We start from the raw sequence: 23,986 nt of genomic DNA, 5'->3' as shown, positions 1-23,986 counted from the left end.
ACTAATTGTTACATAAGACTTCTTTATTGCTGTTGGTTTCGCTGTTCTACAATTATGATTTATTCTCAATTGGATATCTGTGATGGGAGTAATATTCTAGAGTCTAGGATGACTAGGTTCTTCATAGCCTAAAAACAATGTAAACATTAAAATGTTTTATCTATTATCTATACAATTAGACTTTCTGCTGAAATCTAAGAAGCTATTACAAATCTATATTATTTATTTAGATTTATTTGCTTGCCATCTCACTTTGAAGCGACTCTGAGCAGCTTAACATTAAAAACCAATAAAACCATGAATAATAAAAATCCATAATAACCGTAACATTTATTCAGTAACAGTAATTTTCCATTATAGTCTATTAATACTCAATATACAGTAGAGAGACTGATAATTTATAAACCTTATATAAACCTGACTGTTTTGATCTGAAATATAAAAGGTGATCTGTCTTAAAAAAAGATATTTTAAGTCATGATAGAATAAAATAGTAGAGAATATATCCAAATTAAATTTCAGTTACCACTATGTGTTGGAAAACCGTAAGTTTGAGTATATCTTATTCAAGAACAATGATGAGCTATTTAGATTTTCTTTATAAGCTGTAGAATGTTTCATCATGCTGCAAGATTCAAATCATATCATTTATCTTGGTAATTAGTATCTTGGTAACTTTTATCCTTTAGAACAGAATAACAAGAACTTCTAATTCCAATTCCACTAGAAAACAGTGTATAACATGCAACAGCTATACCATTAAAAATAAAGCACAAATGCAGGTTAAATTACTGCAGAACAGTAATAAATTGCAATGTGTGTGGCAACAAATAGCTAATTTTGAAAGTGAATCAAGATGGCCCAGGCAGGACTAACTCTCAATAGGGCAATCTGTAAGGGAATCTAGATCTAATACTTTCCTATGAGTGCTAAGAAAACTACATGGATCAAGCTTTAAAGTCCTACCCTTATGTTAGGATTTTAGTTTTCTTGCAGTCTATTACCAACCTAAGTAACATTAACAGTACTTTGACACAAAGAAGTGGGTTTTGTGGGCTTTTTATATGTTGCAGCTTGTCCTACTTGCCTTGATAGTTTGTGTTTATAATTGGTCTACCTGGCTTGGTTGGCTATATTTTATCTTACATTATATCTACCCTTTTCTTGATTCCCACCCCCCACTTCAACTTTGTCTTGTGCAAGTGTATATACTGCCGACATTATTCTGAAGGCTATATCTACTTGTTAATTGATTCAAAGCTGTTTTACTAGATTAACAGCATTTTTTTACTCTCTTAATTGTTGATAGGATTCACACAGCACACTAAAGCGTCTTTCATTTAAAGATTTATGGTTTATACTGCAACTCACTGGGCTCACCCATGTCAAGATATAAGTCACAACAGCCAAATTCACCCAAAACAGTAAGAAAAAAATCAATTCACATAATAATGTAACATATAATCCAATCATAATAATACTCAGTATATGAATCCACACTATTGAGCCCTGGGGTAATGCAAAGCTTACAAAACAACCGGCTCCCTCAGATAAGAAACTGAGATGAGCACTGCACTGCCTCCTAGAGTCAGACAGAACTGGACAGAGGATAGTTTTTTTCTAGCAATTGTTCAATGTTTGAATTTTAGCCAAGAAAATTACTTTTCATTGTTTTTATAAGGGTTGCACAGAGAACATGTAAAGGCTCTCTCCACAGCCTAGCTCCTATTCCAGATTCATATCACAGCCATCCTGTTGTGACAGCATTATATATACTGACACTTTTCTCCCAACTCCAGGACAGTATAGCAAAGTGGTGTGTGTATGAGCTCAGAATGTGGTGGGGCTTAATGTGTTATGCAAAGCCGACCAACTTTGCCTTTTGTTGAACAAACCAGTCAAGCAAACACTAGAATAGCAGACTATAAGATCCAGGTTGGGGTCAGATATTCCAATTAACAGTTGTTGACAAAGCTACAATGTCTGGATCACTAAATTCTCCAATTTTATCCTATTGACACAGCTGAGATAGATTAATCTTAGATTGGGTGGGATCAATACAAAAAGTAAAAATTTCGGGATTAGCATCTTTATGTAGTGGAGTTCAACGTACCTTGGCTTGATACAAGTAAGCTTGTAGACTGAAGATAAATGAATAGGGGGAGCATAGAAACAATGAAAGAAGCCTTCAACGTATGCTTCCAGTATTTGGACGGCCCCTGCACGAAGTTCTTGCTGAATAGCTAACATATTTTGGCTGAATTTGTTCAGCACACAGAACCACAAACTAATCACTTTTTAGTCTCAAACAATTCCATTCTTAGCTTATGGTTTAGCGCGTTGGGTAAACCTAATAAATTGGGATCACTTCGTAAACTAGGAGTAGATGTGTTGTATGAATATAGCCATTTTATTTATAACATAATTAACTCCTGCTATAAAGCCTGAAATCTCCTTCCTATATACTCTGCCATCCCACTACACTACAGCAAATTGACTACCTCTCCTGCGCGTGCGCTTTTGTACCCCTTTTCGACGATAATAAACAGTCCAGAGCGCAGGCGCTCTTCTCAAGGAACCAGAGAGAGGAAATGACGTATGACGTCAGACGCAGCCTTTCTGGGCGAAATTTGCAACGGCGCGATTTTTCAAAATGGAGCCTCGCAAGGAGGGAGTTTCTCCCCGACCCCCCTAGCGGGGAAGGACAGGCCTGTGGACCGACAACCGTAGCGACAAAAACGCAGACTAGGCGGTCATGCGATAGCGGTAACGGATTACACGAAGGAGTGAGAGCATCGCCTTCACCATGGCGACCTGCATCGGCGAGAAGATTGAGGTGCGGAACGGCCATTACATTACGGGCGGGGCGGGCAAAAAGGATGGACCTGGCCATTCGCTCCTTGGGGAAAGATTGCGTCCAACCATTATCCGGGCAAGGAGAGGCAGGTTTTCTGAGTGATCCAGTAGTCACATCTCACCTATCATGACAGAAGTTGCGCAAAAGCATCACCCTTGCAGAACCCAATTGACGATCAATTATTACCGGCTCGGGTCCCTTTCCTAGAAGATATTTCTTGAGTTCTTGGTGGAAAAGGACCTCATTCTAGCCCCGCATAAACGGATAGTTGGGCTTGATCCTAAAACTGTTTTATTAAGCTCGACTCCAGGTAACTTCCTGGAGGCGTCTCTGTTTTCTAGTCCGGAAATTATTGCCACTGCTTTCTTCCCAGATGTTTTTTTAAACTTCCGAATCTCACCCTGATTAACATCTTTGGGATCAATCGAGATCAGCCAGACTACCCTTTGTAAACAAAGCAAAATGTACCCTTAATTCCAAAATTTTAAACCTTTGGGATTTAAAATAAACAATGGAAACAAGTTCGGTTCAATTATCCTATGCAAATTATCCCATGTGGAAAGCATTCATAGTTATAATATGCCCGTGGCCTATTTGATTGTAGAAATACTTTATGAAGCATGCCTTCAATTTTTCAACATTAATAGTATAGATAATTGCAAATTACATCTAACATTTCTGTGTATTAAATTCTATCCTAACCCTCTTAAATCATTCAGCTCCTGATAGATTTACACATGAAGTAAGCCATTTTGTTCAACTATGATTTGTTGAATAAGTTATAAGTGGTGTATAAATGAATCTCTGGTTGAAGTTAGGCTTGATTTCTGGTGAATTCATGGACACTTCTATATTGTTGGGATTTTTTTTGGCAACAACAAAGAAGTGGTTTGTGATTGGTTGATTGCTTGTGATTCCTACGTAGTTTAGCCTTGAGATTTCCTGGAGCTGTCCTGTCCTAAGCAGGCCTAATCTTGCTTTGATTTTTAATCCAAAGTTAGCTAGGTAATTTCAATCATCACAATCTTACCTTCTTAGTGGTAAACTGCTGTATACTGAGATATACACAAACTACATTGAGCCACAAAGCATTCAACAATGCAGTCCAGCAGGTTCTTCAACTAGTAGGGTTAGTTTATAGTTCAATATGCCTCAGAAAATTGGATTGAGAAATGTACAGTTAAGCCTCTTGTAAACAATAGGAATACTCAATACTTTGAGTGGATATGGACTACATTTTCCAAAAGCATGATCCTGAATTTACAGTTGCAGTTCTATACAGACTTACCTAGAAGTTAATCCCTTAAAATATTATGAGACTAAATTATTTGCTATGAATTTAGTTCAGTTACTATCCTGCTATTTTTGGCCACCTATCATTGTTTCAGAATCTACCATAATAATGAATAGCAGATAGAAATGTAACCAGAAATTACTTCCAGTGTCGGAATTCTTGTGACATTCATGTATAACACTTTCGATTCCACTCCAAAAACGTTCTTTGAAAACCAAACACATCACCTCTCTAGAGCAGGGGTCTCCAACCTTGACAACTTTAAGACTTGTGGACTTTAACTCCCAGAATTCTGGGAGTTAAAGTCCACAAGTCTTAAAGTTGTCAAAGTTGGAGAGCGCTGCTCTAGAACAGCTTAAAGTAGCTACATGCAATGCCGGAAAGAGACATACGGTAATTGCTTAAGAATGTTGCAACAGGTGCTCCCTTTCCTACTGCAATATATTCGGAGACCTCCCTCTCTCACCTTTTAAAATATTGAAACCCTCATTGCTCGATTAGACATTACAATTACTTTCCAAGTGTAAGTCTGAGTACATGGTAACATTTCTACCTTCTCAGATCTATTATTTCTTTGCATACAATACAGGTAGTTCCCAACTTATGATGACAATTGAGCCCTAAATTTCTGTTGCTAAGACCATTGTTAAGTTAACCCCCCTCATTTTACAACCTTTCTGCAGTTGTTAAATTAGTAAAATGGTTGTTAAGTGAATGGCTTCTCCATTGCTGTTCCTTGTCAGAAGGTCACAAAAGGTGATCACATGACCCTGAGACACAACAACCACCACGAATCAATTGCCAAGTGTCTGAATTTTGATCACGTGACCTTGGGGGATGCTGCATAGGTCATAAGTGTGAAAACTGGTCATAGGTTACTTCTTTCAGCTTCAGTTCCAAACTTTGAATGGTCACTAAATGAACTGTTGTAAGTCAAGGACTACCTGTATTATAGATTGTAAGATAATGCTGTTTCTGAAAGTGATAAGAAATGGAAAGAAAAGCTGGCAGAAAGAAAATACTCCACAGGAAATATATATGTATGTTGGTCTCAATTATGCATGGATTGAAGGTCTAGAAAAGGAACTAACAAGCCTCTATTTGTTTGCAAAAAACTTTTTTAATCTGTTTATTAGAAGATTTTTAAAGTAGACACCAGAGACTAAGCTGGAATATTCCATAAAGTTCCTGAGAATGTTTTGTATTTTATAATTGTATATGTGTGTAAACATGCACACATAGGTATATACATATACAGATCAGTTTTGCTGACAGGGATTGTCTAAAAGAAAAATGAATGTAAGAGACTAAATATTACAGAGGAACATATGTTTATGTGATATTGATATTACCTTTGATAATGCTCATCTGTTTAGTATGTAATTCTAAAAGTTCCTTGGAAGGATCTCTTACAGATTCTTATTTATGTCAATAATGCAACAAATAATCCCCTATTTCAGTCATCTTTCAAAAAATTATGAAAGCACAGCTGTTTAAAAGATGGCATATGCCATCTTTTTATTAGCATTATTCTGTTTTAAGCTTTTTAATGAATACAGGTATTAAGATCAGATTTTATGTTTACAGTGTTTAATAATTTGGGTTTGTATAACTAGCATATAACAAAAAATAGAAAACGTATTTGCAAAATACTTCATATTCCCACATTATTAAATTCAAAATGTCATAGTGCTTGTGTTTAGAAACAAAGTTTTAGTCTGATTGCAATTCAAGATTTAGAGTGGTAGAAAACTGAATCCTTGGGAAAACATGTTTAGCAGTTGCAGTAGTATGCTGAAACATCTCTCAAATCAGAGCTTTTGTCAAAAATTGGATTCTTTATAGGATTGTGCATGCTGGTATCACATATTTTATAAGTCATTATTGGAAATATGTAACAATTGTATAAATGATGTAAAGTGTTCTTTTATGTTAAAAAACCTTAACTGCCTTAAACTGGAACAGGTAGCTATGTTGGCAGATTCTCCTGTAGATTTTCTCTTACTCGTGTTTGTTGAAAATGCAGGATAGAATGTCTTTTGTGCTTACTAAACCTTTTGACATATCATTATCATATAGTCATATAGCCTTTGCAATCCAGCCATTACATTGGGGAGTATGTCTACAGCATGAATATTGTCAGATATCCCATTATATTCTGCTAGTAGTTGCAAGCTTTGACAGAATTGTTTCCCAAAGTATGAAGAGTATTTAGCCTGATTTTTTAAAATAAATCGGCAACCTATCTTACATAAATAATGTATTTGTTTTATAATACTTTCTAGTTTATCATAACCCTGATACAGGTAGTCCTTGACATACAACTATTAGTTTAGTAACTGCTCAAAATTACAAACAATATAAAAAAATAACATGACCATTTTCATAATTATAACCTTTGCAGGATACTCATGGTCATTTGGACGCTTGGTCACTGGTTCATATTTATGATGGTTGTGGTATCCCAGAATCAAGAAAATATACTCTTTTGAGGCCTTCTGACAAGCAGAGTCAATGGGGAAATCAGATATTAACTTAACTTCAGTGACACACTTAACAACTGTCTGGCTTAGCAACCGAAATGCTGGGCTCAATTGTGGTCGTAAGTTGAGGACTACCTGTATTTTATACTCCATCCCATCCTTAAATTCAGAGCGCTTTACAATCTAAAGCCCATCCTAGAACTGACAGGAAAGAAGGGGAAGGAGTTTCCATTAGACAATAGAAGGACAGCGCTTTAGAAAAGGCTGTTTTACTAAAGCTTTAGAGAATTGTCCTAATCAGTAATATACACATACAGGTAACTTGTAGCAGATTTAAAGTCCCTGCTTCAAATGGGTTCAGGCACTCGCTTCTTTCCTGAGGGGAAGAAGGGAGGTCCAGACGCTCCTTTAAAGCATTCGGCTTGGTTTCAGAGTGAAGTCTCTAAGGCTAAGCTACCGTTGAGATAACTTGACTCGGTTCGATCGGTTCTGTTGATTGCCTCACTCCCCGACCAAACGAACAGACTTTTCGGCGGCGCGGCAATAGCTTAAATCACCGCGGGATCCCAAGGGCCTGGGAGGGGTAGGGAGGGTGTTCGGGTTTGGCCCCCTCCGGAGGATTTCCTGGCGGCGGCGGCGGCGGCGGCTGTTGCTGCTATGGAAGCGGGTGATGGAAGCCGCGTCTCCCTTGGGAGCGGGAGAAAGGGCGGCAAGATCGCTCGTCTGCATAGCTTAAGCTTCAGACTTCTCAGTGGGCTCGACTCCCGGGCAGGATGCCGCAGTGGCTCCTCAGTCTTCTGCTCTCTCCTCTGCCGGGCGACGGCGTATCCTGCGCCGGCATGTCCCATTGCTTGCCTTGTGAGAGCTCCATTAAGGTAGAGCACTGCCTAAGCAAAACCGCGGCTCTAAGATGCCTAAGATTTTTCTCCGAATTACTGACGGGCTACTTCTCTCTTGGAAGGAAATACACACACATGTTGCCAATTGTGTGGAGAGAGAAGTGTTGAAGGAACGGGGTTGCGTTAGCATCCCCCCCCCACACACACACACATACCCAAATCGGGAATTTCCATGGGTTTAGGAGATTACAAGACTTTTCACTAGGTCTTTATCGCTTATTAATGGGAACAAGGAGAGAGTTGAAGGCTTCTGTAAGCAACTTTTGAACTCTATGCAATAAGAAAAGTTAAAAAGCCAGCAACGCTGTAAAGTTTGTAGAACAAATGTTTGTAGGCTGAAACCTACCATAGATGCAGTGTTGTAGTCATATTTGCATCTGGTAAATCTTTGCCCTGGGACACAGAAGCAGTTTTTTTTTCTTCCAGTATTATAATATTCTTACTTGGCCCCAGCTTTATTTCAAAATATTTCACTATTATTTTTTTGATTTTAAACTTAATTAAATGTTAATACATTTTTCTGTAAAGATTCATTTTCAGAATGGGAAAATGTGCAATGTAGCATATTAAAAATAGTGGCTAATATTGGGTAAACAATAAATGAGATAATATGAGATTTTTTTTCATTTGTAGGATTTCAAGGTAGGGAACCTTTTGGGCAAGGGTTCCTTTGCAGGCGTATACAGAGCTGTATCCTTGAAAACTGGGCTTGAAGTGGCTATTAAAATGGTAAGTGACCAGCAGAACAATAAATAAACTAATCGATTAATAAATTCCACGTTTCATGCTTGTTATTCTTTTATTCGCACCAGTGTGGCTGATTTCTGACTAGGATCTGACACTGGTAGAGTTTTAAAAATGTTACTAGTTTGAATGTTGTCCTTCCGCATCTACCAGTTTGGAAATGGTTTATTGCCACAGAAACAGTGTAATAGTATGTTACATTTATAGCCCAGTCTGTGTCCCCCCACCCAATTGCTGTTTAAACTTAAAAACACAGCCAAACATGTTTGAGGTAATAAGTTGGCTTTTGTTTTATGAGAAAGTTCATTATATTTCCATATGACTTACAAGGTATTCAAAGCAATATTTATATCCAGATCCTAACGATACACTGGAAATAATGCTATTTTGATTCAGTTCATGTATTTCTCTGTGATCAAACATGAGATTCTAGCACTTAAACTCATTCAAAAGTGTGGCTTGAGAGTAAAAAAGCGGTCTGTACCTGAAATAGTATTATTCATTATACTGTTAAATGTATTTGCTGATTCTATCTTATTTTCACTTTTGTATATAAGCTGAAAAGATTTGTTATCTTTTTAGATCGACAAAAAAGCTATGCACAAAGCTGGTATGGTACAAAGGGTACAAAATGAGGTGAAGATTCATTGTCAACTAAAGCATCCCTCCATACTTGAAGTAAGAAATTACCCTTAGAACTTGGATAATTAATAATTAATAATTAAGGGTTTGTTATAACTATTTATTTTTTCCCTAGTTGTATAACTATTTTGAAGATAGTAACTACGTGTATTTGATACTTGAGATGTGCCATAATGGAGAAATGAGCAGATATTTAAAAAATAGGAAGAATCACTTTTCTGAAGAAGAAGGTAAGATTGCTACATTTTGATTGTATACAAAAATATGTGTATTTTAAAACTTTTACATAAAAAAATCCTTACTTAAATTTCAGAAATTGAAATTTCCAAATATATGACATGTGAATATTAATTTTGTACCAGATGCAAATTCACAATTAAAATACAACTAATCTCAGCTCGAGAAACAATTCAGAGTTTATTATTAGTAATGTTTGCACAAAAGATATGAGATTTCAGAGGAAAAAGTCAGCAATTGTTTTGCATGTAGCATAAACTGAATTTTGATTCTTTGCTCTGTTCTATAAATCAGAAGCTTTTAATTGAGATTGGTAAGTAATAGGAATAGCACTTATATACTGCTTCATAATGCTTTATAGCTTTCTCTAAGCAGTTTACAGAGTCAGCATATTTCCCCCAACAATCTGGACCTCATTTTATTGACCTCGGAAGAATGGAAGGCTGAGTCAACCCCTGAGCCAGACAGAGCTGAGATTTTCTTAAATCCTACCTTTATGAGTTCTGTGAATGGGTCAGCTTTCTCTCTGAATGTGTATGATATATTTTGCATGAGAAAGACTTAAAGCAACGTGTATCTCTATTTGTTCCATACAGTTCGGAACTTCATGCATCAAATTATTACAGGAATGTTGTATCTGCATTCTCATGGAATACTCCATCGGGATCTTACACTCTCTAATCTCTTACTCACCAACAATATGAATATCAAGATAGCTGATTTTGGACTTGCAACACAACTGAAAATGCCTCACGAAAAGCATTATACAATGTGTGGGACTCCTAATTATATTTCTCCAGAAATAGCTACAAGAAGTGCACATGGGCTTGAGTCCGATGTCTGGTCTTTAGGATGTATGTTCTTTACTCTTCTGGCTGGAAAGCCACCTTTTGATACTGATACAGTAAAGAACACTCTGAACAAAGTTGTACTAGCAGATTATGAAATGCCAGCATTTTTGTCAAGAGAGGCTCAGGATCTCATTCACCAGTTACTTCGGAAAAACCCAGCAGATCGTTTAAGCCTTTCATCTGTATTGGATCATCCTTTTATGTCCAGTGGTAGGTCAGTAAGAAGTAAAGATTTAGGAAACGTAGAAGATTCAATGGATAGTGGAAATGCTACAATTTCTATCGCTTCCACTGCTTCTCCCAGCGTCAGTACAAGTGGCTGCTTAAAAGAAAAGAAAAGACTTTTAATCGAGCATCCGCTTCCCAACAAAATGACAGTTTTTCCTAAACACAAGAGTGCTAACAATGTTGCAACTGGTTGTGGAAGCCCTCACGACAACCAGGGACTTCCAGCAAATGAAGTTGTCAATATTGGAAGGGGAAGAATGCAGCAGCTAATTGAAGAAAGACCTCATTCACGCTATCTCAGGAGGGCCCATTCCTCTGAAAGATCAGGCACATCTCACAGTCAGAATTCAGAAATATCAAGTCAAGTGGAAAGGTGCCAGTCCTTGGAAATCCTCCCAAAACCAAGACAAGGACTAATAGAAAATACAAAAGATTTTTCTCCTGCAAATTGTCACGATTTCCCAATTCTATTTAAGGAGGACTTTCCCACTAACTGTGACTCAGTGGAAAAACGTTTTTCACCACCTATAAAACAACAGCCTTGGTAAAAATTGAAATCTTATTTTGATTGGGTTTAATTGGGTTTTCTGCAATGTATTATCTTTCTTTTACATAATGATAAGTAATGAATCTGGCTTGCTAATACTTTCATTGCAGGTGTAATATTAGAAATGTACATTTCAATGTATCCAATTATATGGACAAATGTAAGCTGAAACCTTTAAATGTGGTTTAAAGAAATAAGCCAGCTACTTTATCAATTTAAATACAACTTCTATCTGAAATAGTTGTTTATATTGTAATATGTTTATTTATAATCTATCCCATTAAGTAAATATTTAAAGATTAGCAAGTTTTACGTGCATTTTAATGGAGAGTGCTTATTTTGTTTTTAGTTCAGATTTTCCCTGTCCAACGAAGCCTGACAGTGCTTTCTTAGAACTGAAGACTCAGACTGAAACAATGCAGCATTGGCTTGGAAATATACAGCTTGGTGGTATGGATTTATTTAATCTGAGTACATTAAATTTGTATAAAACAAGTAATTCTTACAATGAAAATTTGCAGGAAAACTTTGTGGACATATCCAATAAAGATACGTAAAAAATAGAAAATTGTTTTGGGGAGGGGTTAGAGAATATGGGGGAGGTTGTTTTGAAGAGTAAATCTGCTCTAGAGGAAGAGGAAGTTGCTTTTCTAAGCCTGTTGTGTATAATAGAAGAAAGACATAATTCTTGTATATATTCAAGCATACATATATTGCAATATTATAGGAAGTTGCAATTGGGACAGGTAACATGTTTGATATTAATATGAGTCACTTTATTATTTTCAAATATTTGCAGGAACAATTAAGACATGTATAGTTTAGGGGCGGGAGGTGGGTGGAATAACAGGGAACATACTTTATAGCCTCTGTCTGAGTTGAGATATGTATGTTCATCCTTAGCTGAATCCCAAGTTTGATTCTTTGATTATAATGCAGAGTTCTGGAATGTAGGAACTAGCTTTTACTTGATACAAAATGTTTCGATGTTTGAATGAAAACAAACAGGTGTTCTGAATAGATCACATTATAATTTGAAAATAAGAAAAAAAGAGTAATAACTACTCTTTCAACAAAAATTAGAATTGTCCACATGTGTCCTTAAAATTTGTTACTTTAATTCTTAAGTAATATTTTTTTTATCTTTCAAAACTAAAATTTTTATTCTCTTCAAAAGCTTAGGTATTGCCTGGAAATATATATATAATAAATAGTTATTAGCATTAGTTTATATGTGAGAGGGGGGAAAAGAATAATAGGAACAGACGGGAAGGAGTAGTTTTCTTTCCACTGCATCACATTACAGCTGGAATTGAAAGAATACAAACGTACAGCTGTAATTTAAAACTATGGTAGTTAAATCTTAAGCATCTTTAATTGCTAGGAAATCCTTGGGGAATTGAAACCAAGGATAAACAGTTAGGATTATCTGAATCCTTGGATAATGCTCTTTTCAATTCTTGTTCTTAATTGTGTTTCTGCTTTAACAGAAGGTATATGTTGATTCATATACTTTATCAGGATAGTTGTTGGGATTTATTTTTACCACTCCCTATCCATATGTGCTTATCTTGAAAGGAAGAACACATATAATTAGGTGTCTAATGCAGAAGACTGACAGAAATCTGATCAGGGCATATACATGCTGAATGCTGGAAAATTAAAATTAAAATTCTAAGTATTGTCAATAGAAATATTATTGCTGTTAATTGGGTTTCATACTTAGGAAAACCAGTAAGAAACCCCGTTTATCAGTTACATTAATGCATACATACTGTATATGCTATCTTAATCGGGTAATTTAAGGGGAATTGAACTTTGTTGAACATTTTTATATTTGAATCAGACATTTAGATTAAAATTATATGCTGTATCAGTTATGAAAGAGTTAACTTCATTTTTTTTAAAAAAATTGACTTCTTTTTTTAAAGGAAAAATTCCATAATGCATTTCCAAAATGATTAAAATGTTATTTTGCTACTTCAGTTCAGGTATCAGAACCTTCATATAAAATAAATGAGGATTGTCGGTTCTATCTTGGTATGCCTCAAGAGGCTATAAAGACAGCGAGAAATGGTTCACAAAGTAAAATTTCTCCTGATTCTGCACCAACTGTGGGACCACAAGAATTAAGAAAATATACCACTAGACTTCCAAGTAAATCTGAAAAGGCCCTGCTATCACCTGCATTTGGTCTCCATCTTGTGTCTGAAATCAAAAACAGAGACAAAGAATCACAGTATGGACACCCAAAACCCCTCCTGCGAAATATCGTCTCTCCTCTGAATACTCATAGACTGAAACCAATAAGGCAGAAAACAAAAAATGCTGTGGTAAGAGCTTTGTACATTTCTAAATAATATCTCTGCAGAAATAAAAAGTAAAATAGAAAAGTAATACTATTATAGAAATTAGTTAGAAACATAATGTGATTATACAGATATACCCTGTTTAAATGTGTCTAAATTGCTAAAATATAAAATAGTGTTTATGATTAACATTCATTTTTTCTAAAATACTAAACCCCCAAACATTAGCCACTGCGTATGACTAGTCTGTTCTTGCATTGAGTTAAAGTAGGTGGGTACAAACAATAAATGCATAGATTCAATTTATTTCTGTTGCTTGCAAGCAAAGTGTGCATACTTAATTCTCAATGCTACAAAACCTGTACCCTCAGGATTTCCCTCAGTGGAAATACAAATTGAGTAATAAGTCCTCAGTGGAATATGAAAGTACAATTACTGTTGGCTGATCCAGCATCTTTATGCAGATAAATTTCTGTTCAGATTCAGTATCTAAAAAGATAAAACTGGTATACTCATGGTGCTTAGTAACTATTTTTTGAAATAACAGCAACAAATATAACTGACTTCAACGTTTCCAGTGCAGTTATTGGACTCAAAAGGCTTCCTTTCAATCCTTAATTTTTAATTTTGCATCTGTCTCTATTTGAATGCTATTGTTTTATTTTTTTTCCCTCTCATCCTTAGTTCAAATCTCTTAGTTTAACTCTCATGATATTTTTCCATGGATCATCTCCTTTTATTCTACTAATATCCATGTCTAATGCATTGGTTAACATAAAACTATAATTGCTTTTTAGTGGCATACAATGATTTTTTTCTGTTTAGGTTGATAGCAATATGTAATATAAATGACTTTTTGGCACTACAGATATACATATTTGGTGAAGGAAGTTTTTCTTTAGATTTCTTGCACTATATTTATTTTGATTTTCAACATATATTCTAGGTGAGTATTCTAGATACAGGAGAAGTATGCATGGAATTTCTAAAGGAATATAATTCACAGGAGTTTGTAAGAGAAGTTCTAAAGATTTATTGTGATGGAAATGAGGTAACTATTAATTTCTATTTTTTTCTAATTTAAATATTACTAAACTAAATGTTTATGCCAACATTATCATATTATGTAGAATTCAGCTGAAGTTCTTAAAATCTCTAAATATGTGTAAAATTTGCAGAAGATGTTGATCAATAAAGATAACAAAGCATTCTAGAGAAAATAGTTTGAATTGAGAACTTACGCAGTTTTAATTTAAAGTACTCTATTGCCTAACTGTTGTTTACTTTATAATTTAATTTAATGAGACTGTTTTCCTGTATATTAAGGTCACAATTTACCATCCAAATGAAGGTATAGGTGTTCCTCTTAATGACAGACCACCAGCATCTCCTGAGCACCTAAATGTATATAGTTTTGACAACTTGCCAGGTAATTATAATTTCTTGAGTCATTTAGACTTTTTTTTCTTTTAAGAAAACATTTTTGGATGGAATTTGTGACAGGAATCAGATTGACACAGAATGAAACCAGGAACAAATGGAAGTGATTGAGCAGCGTGTATTAGTACCCTGCTGATTGAGGATAAACCAGTAATCTAAAGAATTATGATTTACAGTGATGTCTTTTAAAGTTATAGAATGTGCAATATAATCTTGATAACTTTCCATTTTTTCTCAGTTCATTGATTCAGTTTCCTACTATCCTGTGTGTCAGTAGGTATATAAATATACACAGCTCTATGTATGTATGTGTATATGTATCTATATATGTGTGTGTACATACATACCATACTGGAATAAACATTAAAAGTTGTTAAAGGACTTTTGCTAATACTATCCTTGAACTAATTGAGATCAGAATTTCTGTCACTAAGTAGTCATTAGGTAAAAAAAACATAATGCAACTGCATCATGTAGCTATGGTAATTATGGTAGTCCCAGTTGTAGTCATTAGGCCAGGTTCTCATGATTCTACCTGTCGCATTTGTTTCAACTCTCCTCAATCTCTCTACCTCCCTCCATCTCTGCCCTTTAGGCATCCTGCATTATCTCTGATGCCCCCAACTGACTTTTCCTATTTTCTTCTTCCTTCTTGCTATGGGGGCTTTATCAATGCCGGCTTGCTGCCACTGCCTCCCCTTTTTTGTCCACTGGTTTCCTGGCTAGCCTGCCCCACTACAAACAGCAGTCTTGGCCTCCTGCACATTCCCATCAGCAGGTCCGATCTGCCTGCTGGGGCTCTTTGTGCCAGACATGGCTCACTGCCTTCTCTGCTGCGAGCCCTGCTCCATTAGTCTTAGCCCCCTGCCTGCCAGGGACTATGCACACATGCTTGCCTTCACTCCTCACCATTGCCATCTCTGTAAGAGTACATGTATTTACAGCCTGACCGAGCAGCCTCTGTTTAGCAATAAACTGGCCAAATCAAATAGCTTCAGCAGGAAGTTGTCTTGCACAGAATGAGTCCATTGTTGACTACTGTCACTGGTAGCAGTTTGCCAATTTCAGGCAAGAATGTTCCAATCCTGCATAAAGATGCAAGGGGTACATTACCCCTAAGTTAGAGCAATTCCTCTTCTATGCATTATGTTAGACAGGTGCCACTGAAGTTTCTTTGACTTTTATGGTTCTTTGGACAGAAGCTTGTTATCTTGACCTGTCTCTAGGAATAACTTTACTTTTTCACACTTCTGTCATCCTATTATGTTGTCTTTCTTTCCCTTTCCCTCCCATAGTGTTTAGGTTACCCATCTTAAATATATGATTCCAGGAAACTAACAGTATTTAAACACAGAATTAAACACATAGTAAATCAGTAAATGAAATATATGGGTGCTAAGGTAGAAAATCAACCCACACATCAATAGAAGTAGCTGTGATATGGGTTCAGTCACACATTTGGCTAAGTAGCAAAACCAAATCTTCACGACCTTAGAAAGATTAGCAAGTCAAGTTCCCAAAGGAATGATTTTATTAGGGGCACTGCATATTACTTCATAGAGGCTGATTTATTTATTCTGGCAACTTATTCTTTTTCAAGTGGTTTTAGTAGGCACCATATTATTTAAAGTTTACTGCCACACATTTTTTGTATAATAATAACTAAGGTTGCCACAATGATTTGTGCATTTTCTTATCAATTTAAAATAACAACAATAAACATAAATCTGTATCGGAATGATGTTTGGAATTATGGCCCATAGGAGATATATCAAAACAAAGGAAGGAACAGAAATGAAATGTTGAATGATTTATGTATAAAGAGCATAGGGAAAAATGTTTTTCTTAGGTTAAAATCAAGATATATTAGCTTGTTATAAGTGAAAAGATAAAGTGAACTGTAACAACTTTCTTTCTTTTAGAGAAGTACTGGAAAAAGTATCAATATGCTGCCAAATTTGTGCAGTTGGTAAGATCCAAAACACCCAAAGTCACCTTCTATACAAGATATGCCAAATGCATGTTGATGGAAAATTCGGCTCCTGCAGATGCGGAAATTTGTTTTTATGATGGTACATGTCCTTCAGTTCTTCTACACATTTCCTTCAGCTGTTAAGTTTGTAATAAAACTATTAGTTGACCATGACTTTATTCTGCTAATAATTATTTAACTTGTGTATTTTAAAGAATTTTGCTAGTTGATTCATCATACACTAAATATACTAAAACTCTTAATTGAAATTAATATATTTGGCTATAGTATACAGGGCACTACTAAATATATTTTTCTTGTGCTTTTCTAGCAATAGCACATAGACTTATATACCACAATTTTTTGTTTACATAAGGAATTTTTTGTTTTATGATATTCATAAGTGATTGTGATTATTATAAAACTTGTTTGAAAATTAAATGTTAGTATTCACTTTTTCTTGACCGACTTCTGCATGCAATTGACATGGCCATGTGTAATTCGAAGCCCCTTTAAGTGGCCTTCAGAATCTCCACAATAGCTGAAAACTTCCTTTTTCAGAGAAGCAAAGTTAAAATCTTTTTTTTTATATATAGTTTTCAAACTCCTTTAGCAAAATGTCCACATGCAACTGATCACTGGAGGTAATCCTCAGGTTACAGTGGCAACAGGGACTCATTTTCTGTTGCTAAACAATTGTAAAGTGCATGTTGCATCACCATGTTGCTTAGCAATGGCAATTCCAGCGGTTCTGGTTGCTGTCAGTGAGCCAGGATTTTGCAGGACTACAACTTCTGACTTTCTGCTAGACTCTCCGTTGATTTTATTTATCTGTCAAATGTATATTTTTATTTATTAAATTTCTATGTCTCCCATTTTGCTGTTACAGCAATTTTGAGCAGCTTATAATAAAAAATTTAAAAAGTGGTAAAAACAATTACAATTAGAAAAATTGAACATGGTGTTAAAGCTTAAAAGATTATGAGCAGCTGTGGGGGGAGGGAGGGAGAATCTTCTCTACCCTGTCAGACACCCCCCACCGTAGCAGGTCCCCGTTGGGGTCCCAGGCCAAGCAAACAAAGGCAAATTTTGGGGGTCTTACAAAAGGCCAAGAATGTGAGGATGGACCTCATTTCTGAAGAGAGAATATTCCAGAGGGCAGGAGCCACAGTAGAATAGGCTCTTCTTCTGCACCCAGCTAGCCGAAATTCTTTTGCCTACATGATCCGAAATCGGCCCTTTCCACTGGAATGAGTGGGGCGGGTTAGTCCTATTGGGGTAAGGCGATTCCTCAGATACTCTTATATAGCTGCCCATGTCACAAAACAAATGATTCTGGGCAATGTAACGGGGGAGGGGGGGGATCAGAGATCGTGATCATGTGACTGTGAGGATGCTGTGATATCTAGAACTATGAGAACCATTCATTCAGTGCTGGCATAATTCTGAATGGACATTGGAATGAGTAATCATAATCTGAAGACTATAAACTATTTCCTAACATTGAGTTAAAGTCATAAAAGAGAACTTCTATTCCTGTGCAATTTTTTTGTAGGAAGTTTTGAAGGCAGTGAGCAACTTGTAATCCAAGGATTTTTTTCCGCAATATTTATTCTGCAGGCAGACAAATAGCATTTGTGTTTTATTCTGGTACTGGATAATAAACTCTTGTAAATTTTCAAATGTAATTTTATTTTAATATACATTGAAGAGTATGAGAGTACATTTTCTCTGCTTGACCATTTTTTTTCCTTCTAGGGGCAAAAATACACAAAGCGGCAGGAGCAATACGAATAATTGAAAAATCTGGAAAAGCCTATACAATAAGAGAAGAAAATGAAATTTTACAGAAGGATATACAAATATATGTGCATCATGCCAATGAGGTGAATATTCTTTGTATTTTAAAAGGTGGAGGTGTGAAATTATTTTCCAAATCATCTGTTTTGTTCCAGTTCTATGTTTGTGGTTGAAAAACTAAGAAGTTATGATAGACAGTTGGGGCAAATGAATCAATGAAAAATAATGTCAATTGGTCAGTTTTAATAAATTGATCAATATCAGATATATAGCTTTAAATTGCCTTTATAATATAATTATCAATACTTTCCACTGTTATTGCTATTGTCCACTGTACTTCTCCATCATAAAGGAACAAAACTATATTATTAGTGTAATTTTAATGTGCCTGTTTATATACATTTCCTTATTTTAATAGGCTCATCGCATTTGCCTTGCACTAGAAACTGCCATTCTGGCAGAAGAAAGAAGTGAAAGTGTTCCATTTTTCCCCATTATTGTTGGTCGGTAAGCTGTCACATTTGGTGTTCTTTATTTTCCAACATAACTGCTTCTCACATGGCTGACACGTTTTCAGAGATTTTCATTTATGCTTTCAAGTAGAGCTAAATATATCTTTTCTCCATCTCAGTAAACCAGGAAATCCCGAATCTCCAAAAGCTTTATCAAATATAGCCCCATCTTTGATGAGTACAGCTTTGAAGAGAGATGTTGCCAAATCTGAATCTTCAACTCAAGCCTCTAATATTAACCTATCTGTAAGTAAGCACATACACAATCATTCTTTTATTATGAGATTTTTAAAAAATGTACTATAAAATTAAATTTTAATTTTGGTAACTACCCAAGATTTTTTAGAGAGATAATGGCAATGGTGTTGGGGTGCATAAAGACAAGATTGAATTCTTGGCACATATAGTTAATGAAATTAAATTATTTTGTTAAATGTTGAAACCTTTGGCAAAATTTGATCTATTATTGCAATCTTATATTTTCATGAATACCTTTTAGATGTGCTATGAAGGATCTGCATTCACAGAAGCTACAGCTGAATCAAAGAGCTCTTCTGGTAGCTCCAATGACTGTGTTCCACATTCAGCACAATTGCTAAAGTCTGTCTTTGTAAAGAATGTTGGCTGGGCTTCTCAGGTGAGTCTGTAATTCACTCAGAAAAAAACCCAGTCAGCTTTATATGATCACAGTGGAGGAGAGAGCAAGTTACAAATTGATATGTAAAAATGTAACTCTGTTCTCTCTCTGCCCATGTTTTTATATTTGCTACAGATTAGGCTGTAGTTAATAGTAGAACATAATATTACCATTAGTTTCTTATTGTACTTGAGATACATAAAAATTGCCAGGATTACATTGCATAAGAATAGGTACATGAGCCAGTATATAATTAGCCAAAAAGCTGATTACACCTTGCCCAAATAGTAGGCAACACTATTTGCATTGAAAAATGAATGCAATGATTTCCATCCATCTCAATTTTTTGTCTCCAGTGGAATGAGTTTTTTCTCTGAATAAATTACTACTTTGAAACAAAACCAAATAACCAAAATACTGGAGATTGCTTCTCATTTAAACCTGAAGCCAAGTCCTAATTATGAAACCACTTTAATATAAGTAATGACCTTACAATATGGGATCATTTTTTGATAATCAATTCTTGTTGAATTGGGGTGTCAAATTTGCATGGTCATGGAGTTGTCACGTGACATATCACTACTTTTTTCCCCTTCGCTAAACCAGGTGTAGGCGTGACCAAGCGTATGATGCATCTTGCCTGTGGGCCGCGAGTTTGACATCCTTGTTGTTGAGTGATTAGGTAAACATCTATTTTATAGACTTCCGTGTGTGAAATAATATTTTTTTCCCTTCTAGTTGACAAGTGGGGCAGTCTGGGTTCAATTTAATGATGGATCCCAGTTGGTTGCTCAGGCTGGGGTTTCTTCTATTACTTACACATCTCCAGCTGGTGACACAGTTAGGTATGTATCAGTTTTGTTATTATTAACTAATCCTTCAATAAGTATCAATCTCTGGACTTTATATTTTCTCATTTGATTTCTAAGCAAGAGTGTAGGGACGTATGCAGTATCCAAGCAACATGATTTTTTTGTAGTCTGTCAATTTTGATTTTAAAAATTACATATTAAAATTTCAGTTTGCAAATTCTGATATGTTATTTTCTCCACTTGTTTTTCATCAATTCAACTATCTGTTCTACTGCTACATCTATATTATTTTTAAAACGCTTTGACAGAAAAAACTGTTACATAATAAAGTATTTTTAACAAATCTGAACTAAAATTAAAAAAGAAGAAACCCCGTAAAAACAATAAAAACAGGAAAAGCACTAAACAATAAAAATGTTGTGGGTATGTGTGAATATATATATATACATACATATATACATACATGCATACATACATACACACACATAGAGAGAAAGAAAGAGATTTAAATGTCAAATTATTCAAATGCCAAATTATATTTGAACTATATTTGAACATTGAACTAATTCAGAGGCCAAGTTGAAATTGACAATTAACAAATTAACTTATTTAAAATCACAATTCCTGATTTGTATACAATGACAAAATAGGAAACTGCTAGTGAACTAAATTTTTATTGACTCCTGCTGCCTTTGCTTTGGGAGGCAGCTGGATAATTGCTTTCTTACAATATGCATATACACTTGTGCAGAAATCAATGTTCTAAAATCATCTGCAAATTCATCTAGTGGTTGTGTTTTAACATTAAACAACAAAAAGTGATGTCTCAAAACAGCAGTTGAGGAATCAATTTTAGGAACTTCCAATATTTAAAATATATTTATGTAGGAGAAATGTGAAAAAATGTAACCTATCTATGGTTAACATAACTATAATTTACTCAATCCTGTTTTTTGAATTTGTACCATACACCAACCACATGTTATTGTCCATAGTGTAGGTTATGTATGTAGTGTAGGTTGACCTGTATGTGCAAAATACAACCATAACATATAATTGTTAACTGTTTTATTCCCTTATCCTTTGTCTGAAAATGTGGTTTAAATCATTAGACCATTAGTTTAATTTGTTAATGAGATAATAGCTCTAATCAGAACATTTAATGCAAGAGGTTAAAGCTTATGGACTCCACTTTGATGCTCTTCTAACTTACTTTTAATAAAACAAAATTAGAAGACTGGCCTGCTGCAAAGCAAAGCACAAGCTTTCAGCATATTTAGTGGGAGGAATGCTTTAGGGGCTCCAGAAAGGTACTTCAGAAGAGAATAGCCTAGGAGGCTAGTTCACAAATGAGTTCTTAGTAACTGATTATGCCCATCACCATAGTTGTCATTTCAGGAGTTTATCTTTCACATATGCTCACAAAATCCAGTATCATCTGGCTCAATATGGTTTATCCATTTTAAATAAATTAAATGAATTAGAAATTACCATCACTTAGCAAGATCTGGAATGATTTTTTTTTAACCTTTAGATACATGAGTAATTTCTGGCTAATTCTGCCCCATAAATGAAGATCCTGCTTCCACAAGTTATTCATGGGTATTAATCAGCTTTGCTAAATTCTCTTCAGTGCCTCAGAATATTGTAAAGAATCTCTTGTGCTTCAGAGATCTCCATCCACTTTGTAGCAGGACAAACATTCTGAGTTATCACTATAGATTATACATCCTATCTGTCCATTGTACCAAAACATGGGAATCCATTGTCAAACCATTTTATGTTTTCACTGCAATTTAATATAAGTTTGAGAACTAAAACCTAGCCTCTCCCCCAAATAATTGCAACAGAATTCATTATGATTTTGGTCCTTCCCAGGTATTCAGTGCAGTTCTTAATGTAAGATTATTTCTCTTATATACTGGAATGATGTAAAATAAAAGGTGCTATCCCAAAAGATTAAAATTGGAATATTGGTATCTTCCTAGGTATAGAGAAGATGAAAAACTTCCAGAATTCATCAAAGAAAAGTTGCACTGTCTATCTTCCATTCTGGTAATGTTTACCAATCCAGTTGGCCCCCACTGACAAACTGCGCATGACAAATTTAAATAACTCGAATGAAAATAAATTCTTTTTATACTCACAGTAGTAGACTTTCTTCAAAAAACCCAGACTGGTTTTTCCTGACTGGAATTGATGTATAAGTGTTCTACTTTTAAAACATTAAAACAAAATTACTTGCATTTTATGTAATTTATAGAAAACCCTGTAACCATCTTGGTTTTCTCCCACAAATGTATATATGTGCATGTTCTGTTTTCGCAGCTCTCAAGAAAAAAAAAAACTCCTCTGCTATTGCAATCAATATATGCCTGTAAATATTTTGTATTTTATGCTATTTTCAGATATGAAAATTATTGTTTTATTATTGTTTTATATTTTTGTAACTTTTTATGAAATATCCCTGCAAAAGTGTTAAAAAATAAATGCAGTGATAATTTAGATCCCTTGATTTATTTAACACAAATGTCTACGTATGCACAGTGATACTAGTTTACTAATAAAACTCTAATCTACAGTAGAATCCATACGTTTTGTACACTTGCATGCACTCCAAGAAACAGGTTTATAACGATTCTAGTGTATTTAATTTGGGAAAGAATCCTATTGTGGCTGAAACATTCCTGAGGATGTTTTTCTAGAAACTATATATAGGTTTGTATTGTAGTTTAAAGAGAAATTGAAAGTTGAAACAGGAAAAATAGAACTAGTATAGTAAAAAAAAAGTTATTAAGCCAACAAGTATTTGTCTTATTCTCTTTGCATTGGAAGTAAAAGCTAATATGGAAAAAGAAAACAAGGCTGACAAAAGAAACACCCCTTCTACAGCACTGAAAGTGTTCCGGAGAAAACAATAATCTGTGTCTCAATTGTAAAAGTTTCAAAATAAGGAGAAAGCGAGTCAGAAAATAAAATATAATTTAAGCAAATTTCATCACAGACCCATATTACTTTACCACCTAGCAGATATGTGGCATTATTTACTTATCAGATCTATATTGTATTTAACTGATCAATAAATAAACATCACATATAATATAGAGTTATATATTTATAAACAACCATATCCTAAGATGTTGAGGAAGCAGCACAGCACATTTCAGGACATCAGACAGGATTAATTGCCATTTCTCTCCTCTAAAACTGTTTTTAACCTTCACTGTGAAAACAGAAAGCATGAGAACTTTAATATTCTCAATTGTCTTCTTCATGAAGATCACTGTAAAATACATCGTTTCACAAATTTAAAAATGAAAAATAGGAGGAATTTTTACTATGGCGACACAGTGCCTTAGTTTTAATCTCTGTGGTGCTTCAGAGTGGAAGAAAGCACTAAAATAGCAATTATCTGCTCTATTTTGAAGTAATCCCACTCTTTTCCAGGATAAGAGTTGCTCTAAAATGTTGCAAAACATATAAAAGGGACCAAATCTGAAATATTGTGCAGTCCTGGTTTTTACATTGTTCACTGTTGGTAGATAGTTCAGTGAAAAAATGTGGAAATGAAATATATGCATGTATATTATATATAGAACATAATAATATGAAGACTTTTATTTGACTATGCTTTGACTTAGATGAACAGAAACAAAAGGAAACAGGTGTGTACAGAATGGAAAAGAGTTTTTCAAATTTCAGATACACCTATTCTCCCAAAC

The 23,986-nt window shown here is 34.9% G+C and overlaps 1 protein-coding gene across 2 annotated transcripts; it reads left to right on the top strand.

The window, feature by feature from the left end:
- Positions 1 to 2,610: 2,610 nt before the first annotated feature.
- On the top strand, positions 2,611 to 23,254 carry PLK4 (polo like kinase 4). 2 transcript variants are annotated; one of them, XM_026667018.2, is made up of 16 exons: positions 2,611 to 2,836; positions 8,167 to 8,262; positions 8,860 to 8,955; positions 9,035 to 9,149; positions 9,753 to 10,779; positions 11,132 to 11,232; positions 12,769 to 13,115; positions 14,038 to 14,142; positions 14,418 to 14,520; positions 16,454 to 16,603; positions 18,262 to 18,389; positions 18,722 to 18,810; positions 18,935 to 19,061; positions 19,315 to 19,452; positions 20,191 to 20,297; positions 22,253 to 23,254. In XM_026667018.2, the coding sequence occupies exons 1-16, from the start codon at positions 2,807 to 2,809 to the stop codon at positions 22,350 to 22,352; spliced, it is 2,859 nt and encodes a 952-aa protein (XP_026522803.2). In that variant the 5' UTR covers positions 2,611 to 2,806; the 3' UTR covers positions 22,353 to 23,254. The 2 variants fall into 2 exon arrangements, with proteins under 2 accessions (XP_026522803.2, XP_087819274.1); XM_087963148.1 differs by lacking the exon at positions 2,611 to 2,836 and adding an exon at positions 7,280 to 7,509.
- Positions 23,255 to 23,986: the final 732 nt, after the last annotated feature.

This window comes from Notechis scutatus, chromosome 4 (genome assembly GCF_049901735.1).
Source record: "Notechis scutatus isolate UNSWTSFEM ecotype Mainland chromosome 4, rNotScu1.2, whole genome shotgun sequence".
Classification (NCBI taxonomy): domain Eukaryota; kingdom Metazoa; phylum Chordata; class Lepidosauria; order Squamata; family Elapidae; genus Notechis; species Notechis scutatus.
This window is presented reverse-complemented; position numbering and strand designations above follow the sequence as displayed.

What these genes read in the sequence shown, in the direction of transcription:
- PLK4 (XM_087963148.1), top strand. Translation starts at nt 7,408, where the DNA reads ATGCCGCAGTGGCTCCTCAGTCTTCTGCTCTCTCCTCTGCCGGGCGAC. An exon ending in CCTATAAAACAACAGCCTTG is followed by an intron (nt 10,780 to 11,131) that starts GTAAAAATTGAA and finishes TTTTGTTTTTAG; the next exon opens with TTCAGATTTTCCCTGTCCAA. An exon ending in ATGTGCATCATGCCAATGAG is followed by an intron (nt 18,390 to 18,721) that starts GTGAATATTCTT and finishes TTATTTTAATAG; the next exon opens with GCTCATCGCATTTGCCTTGC.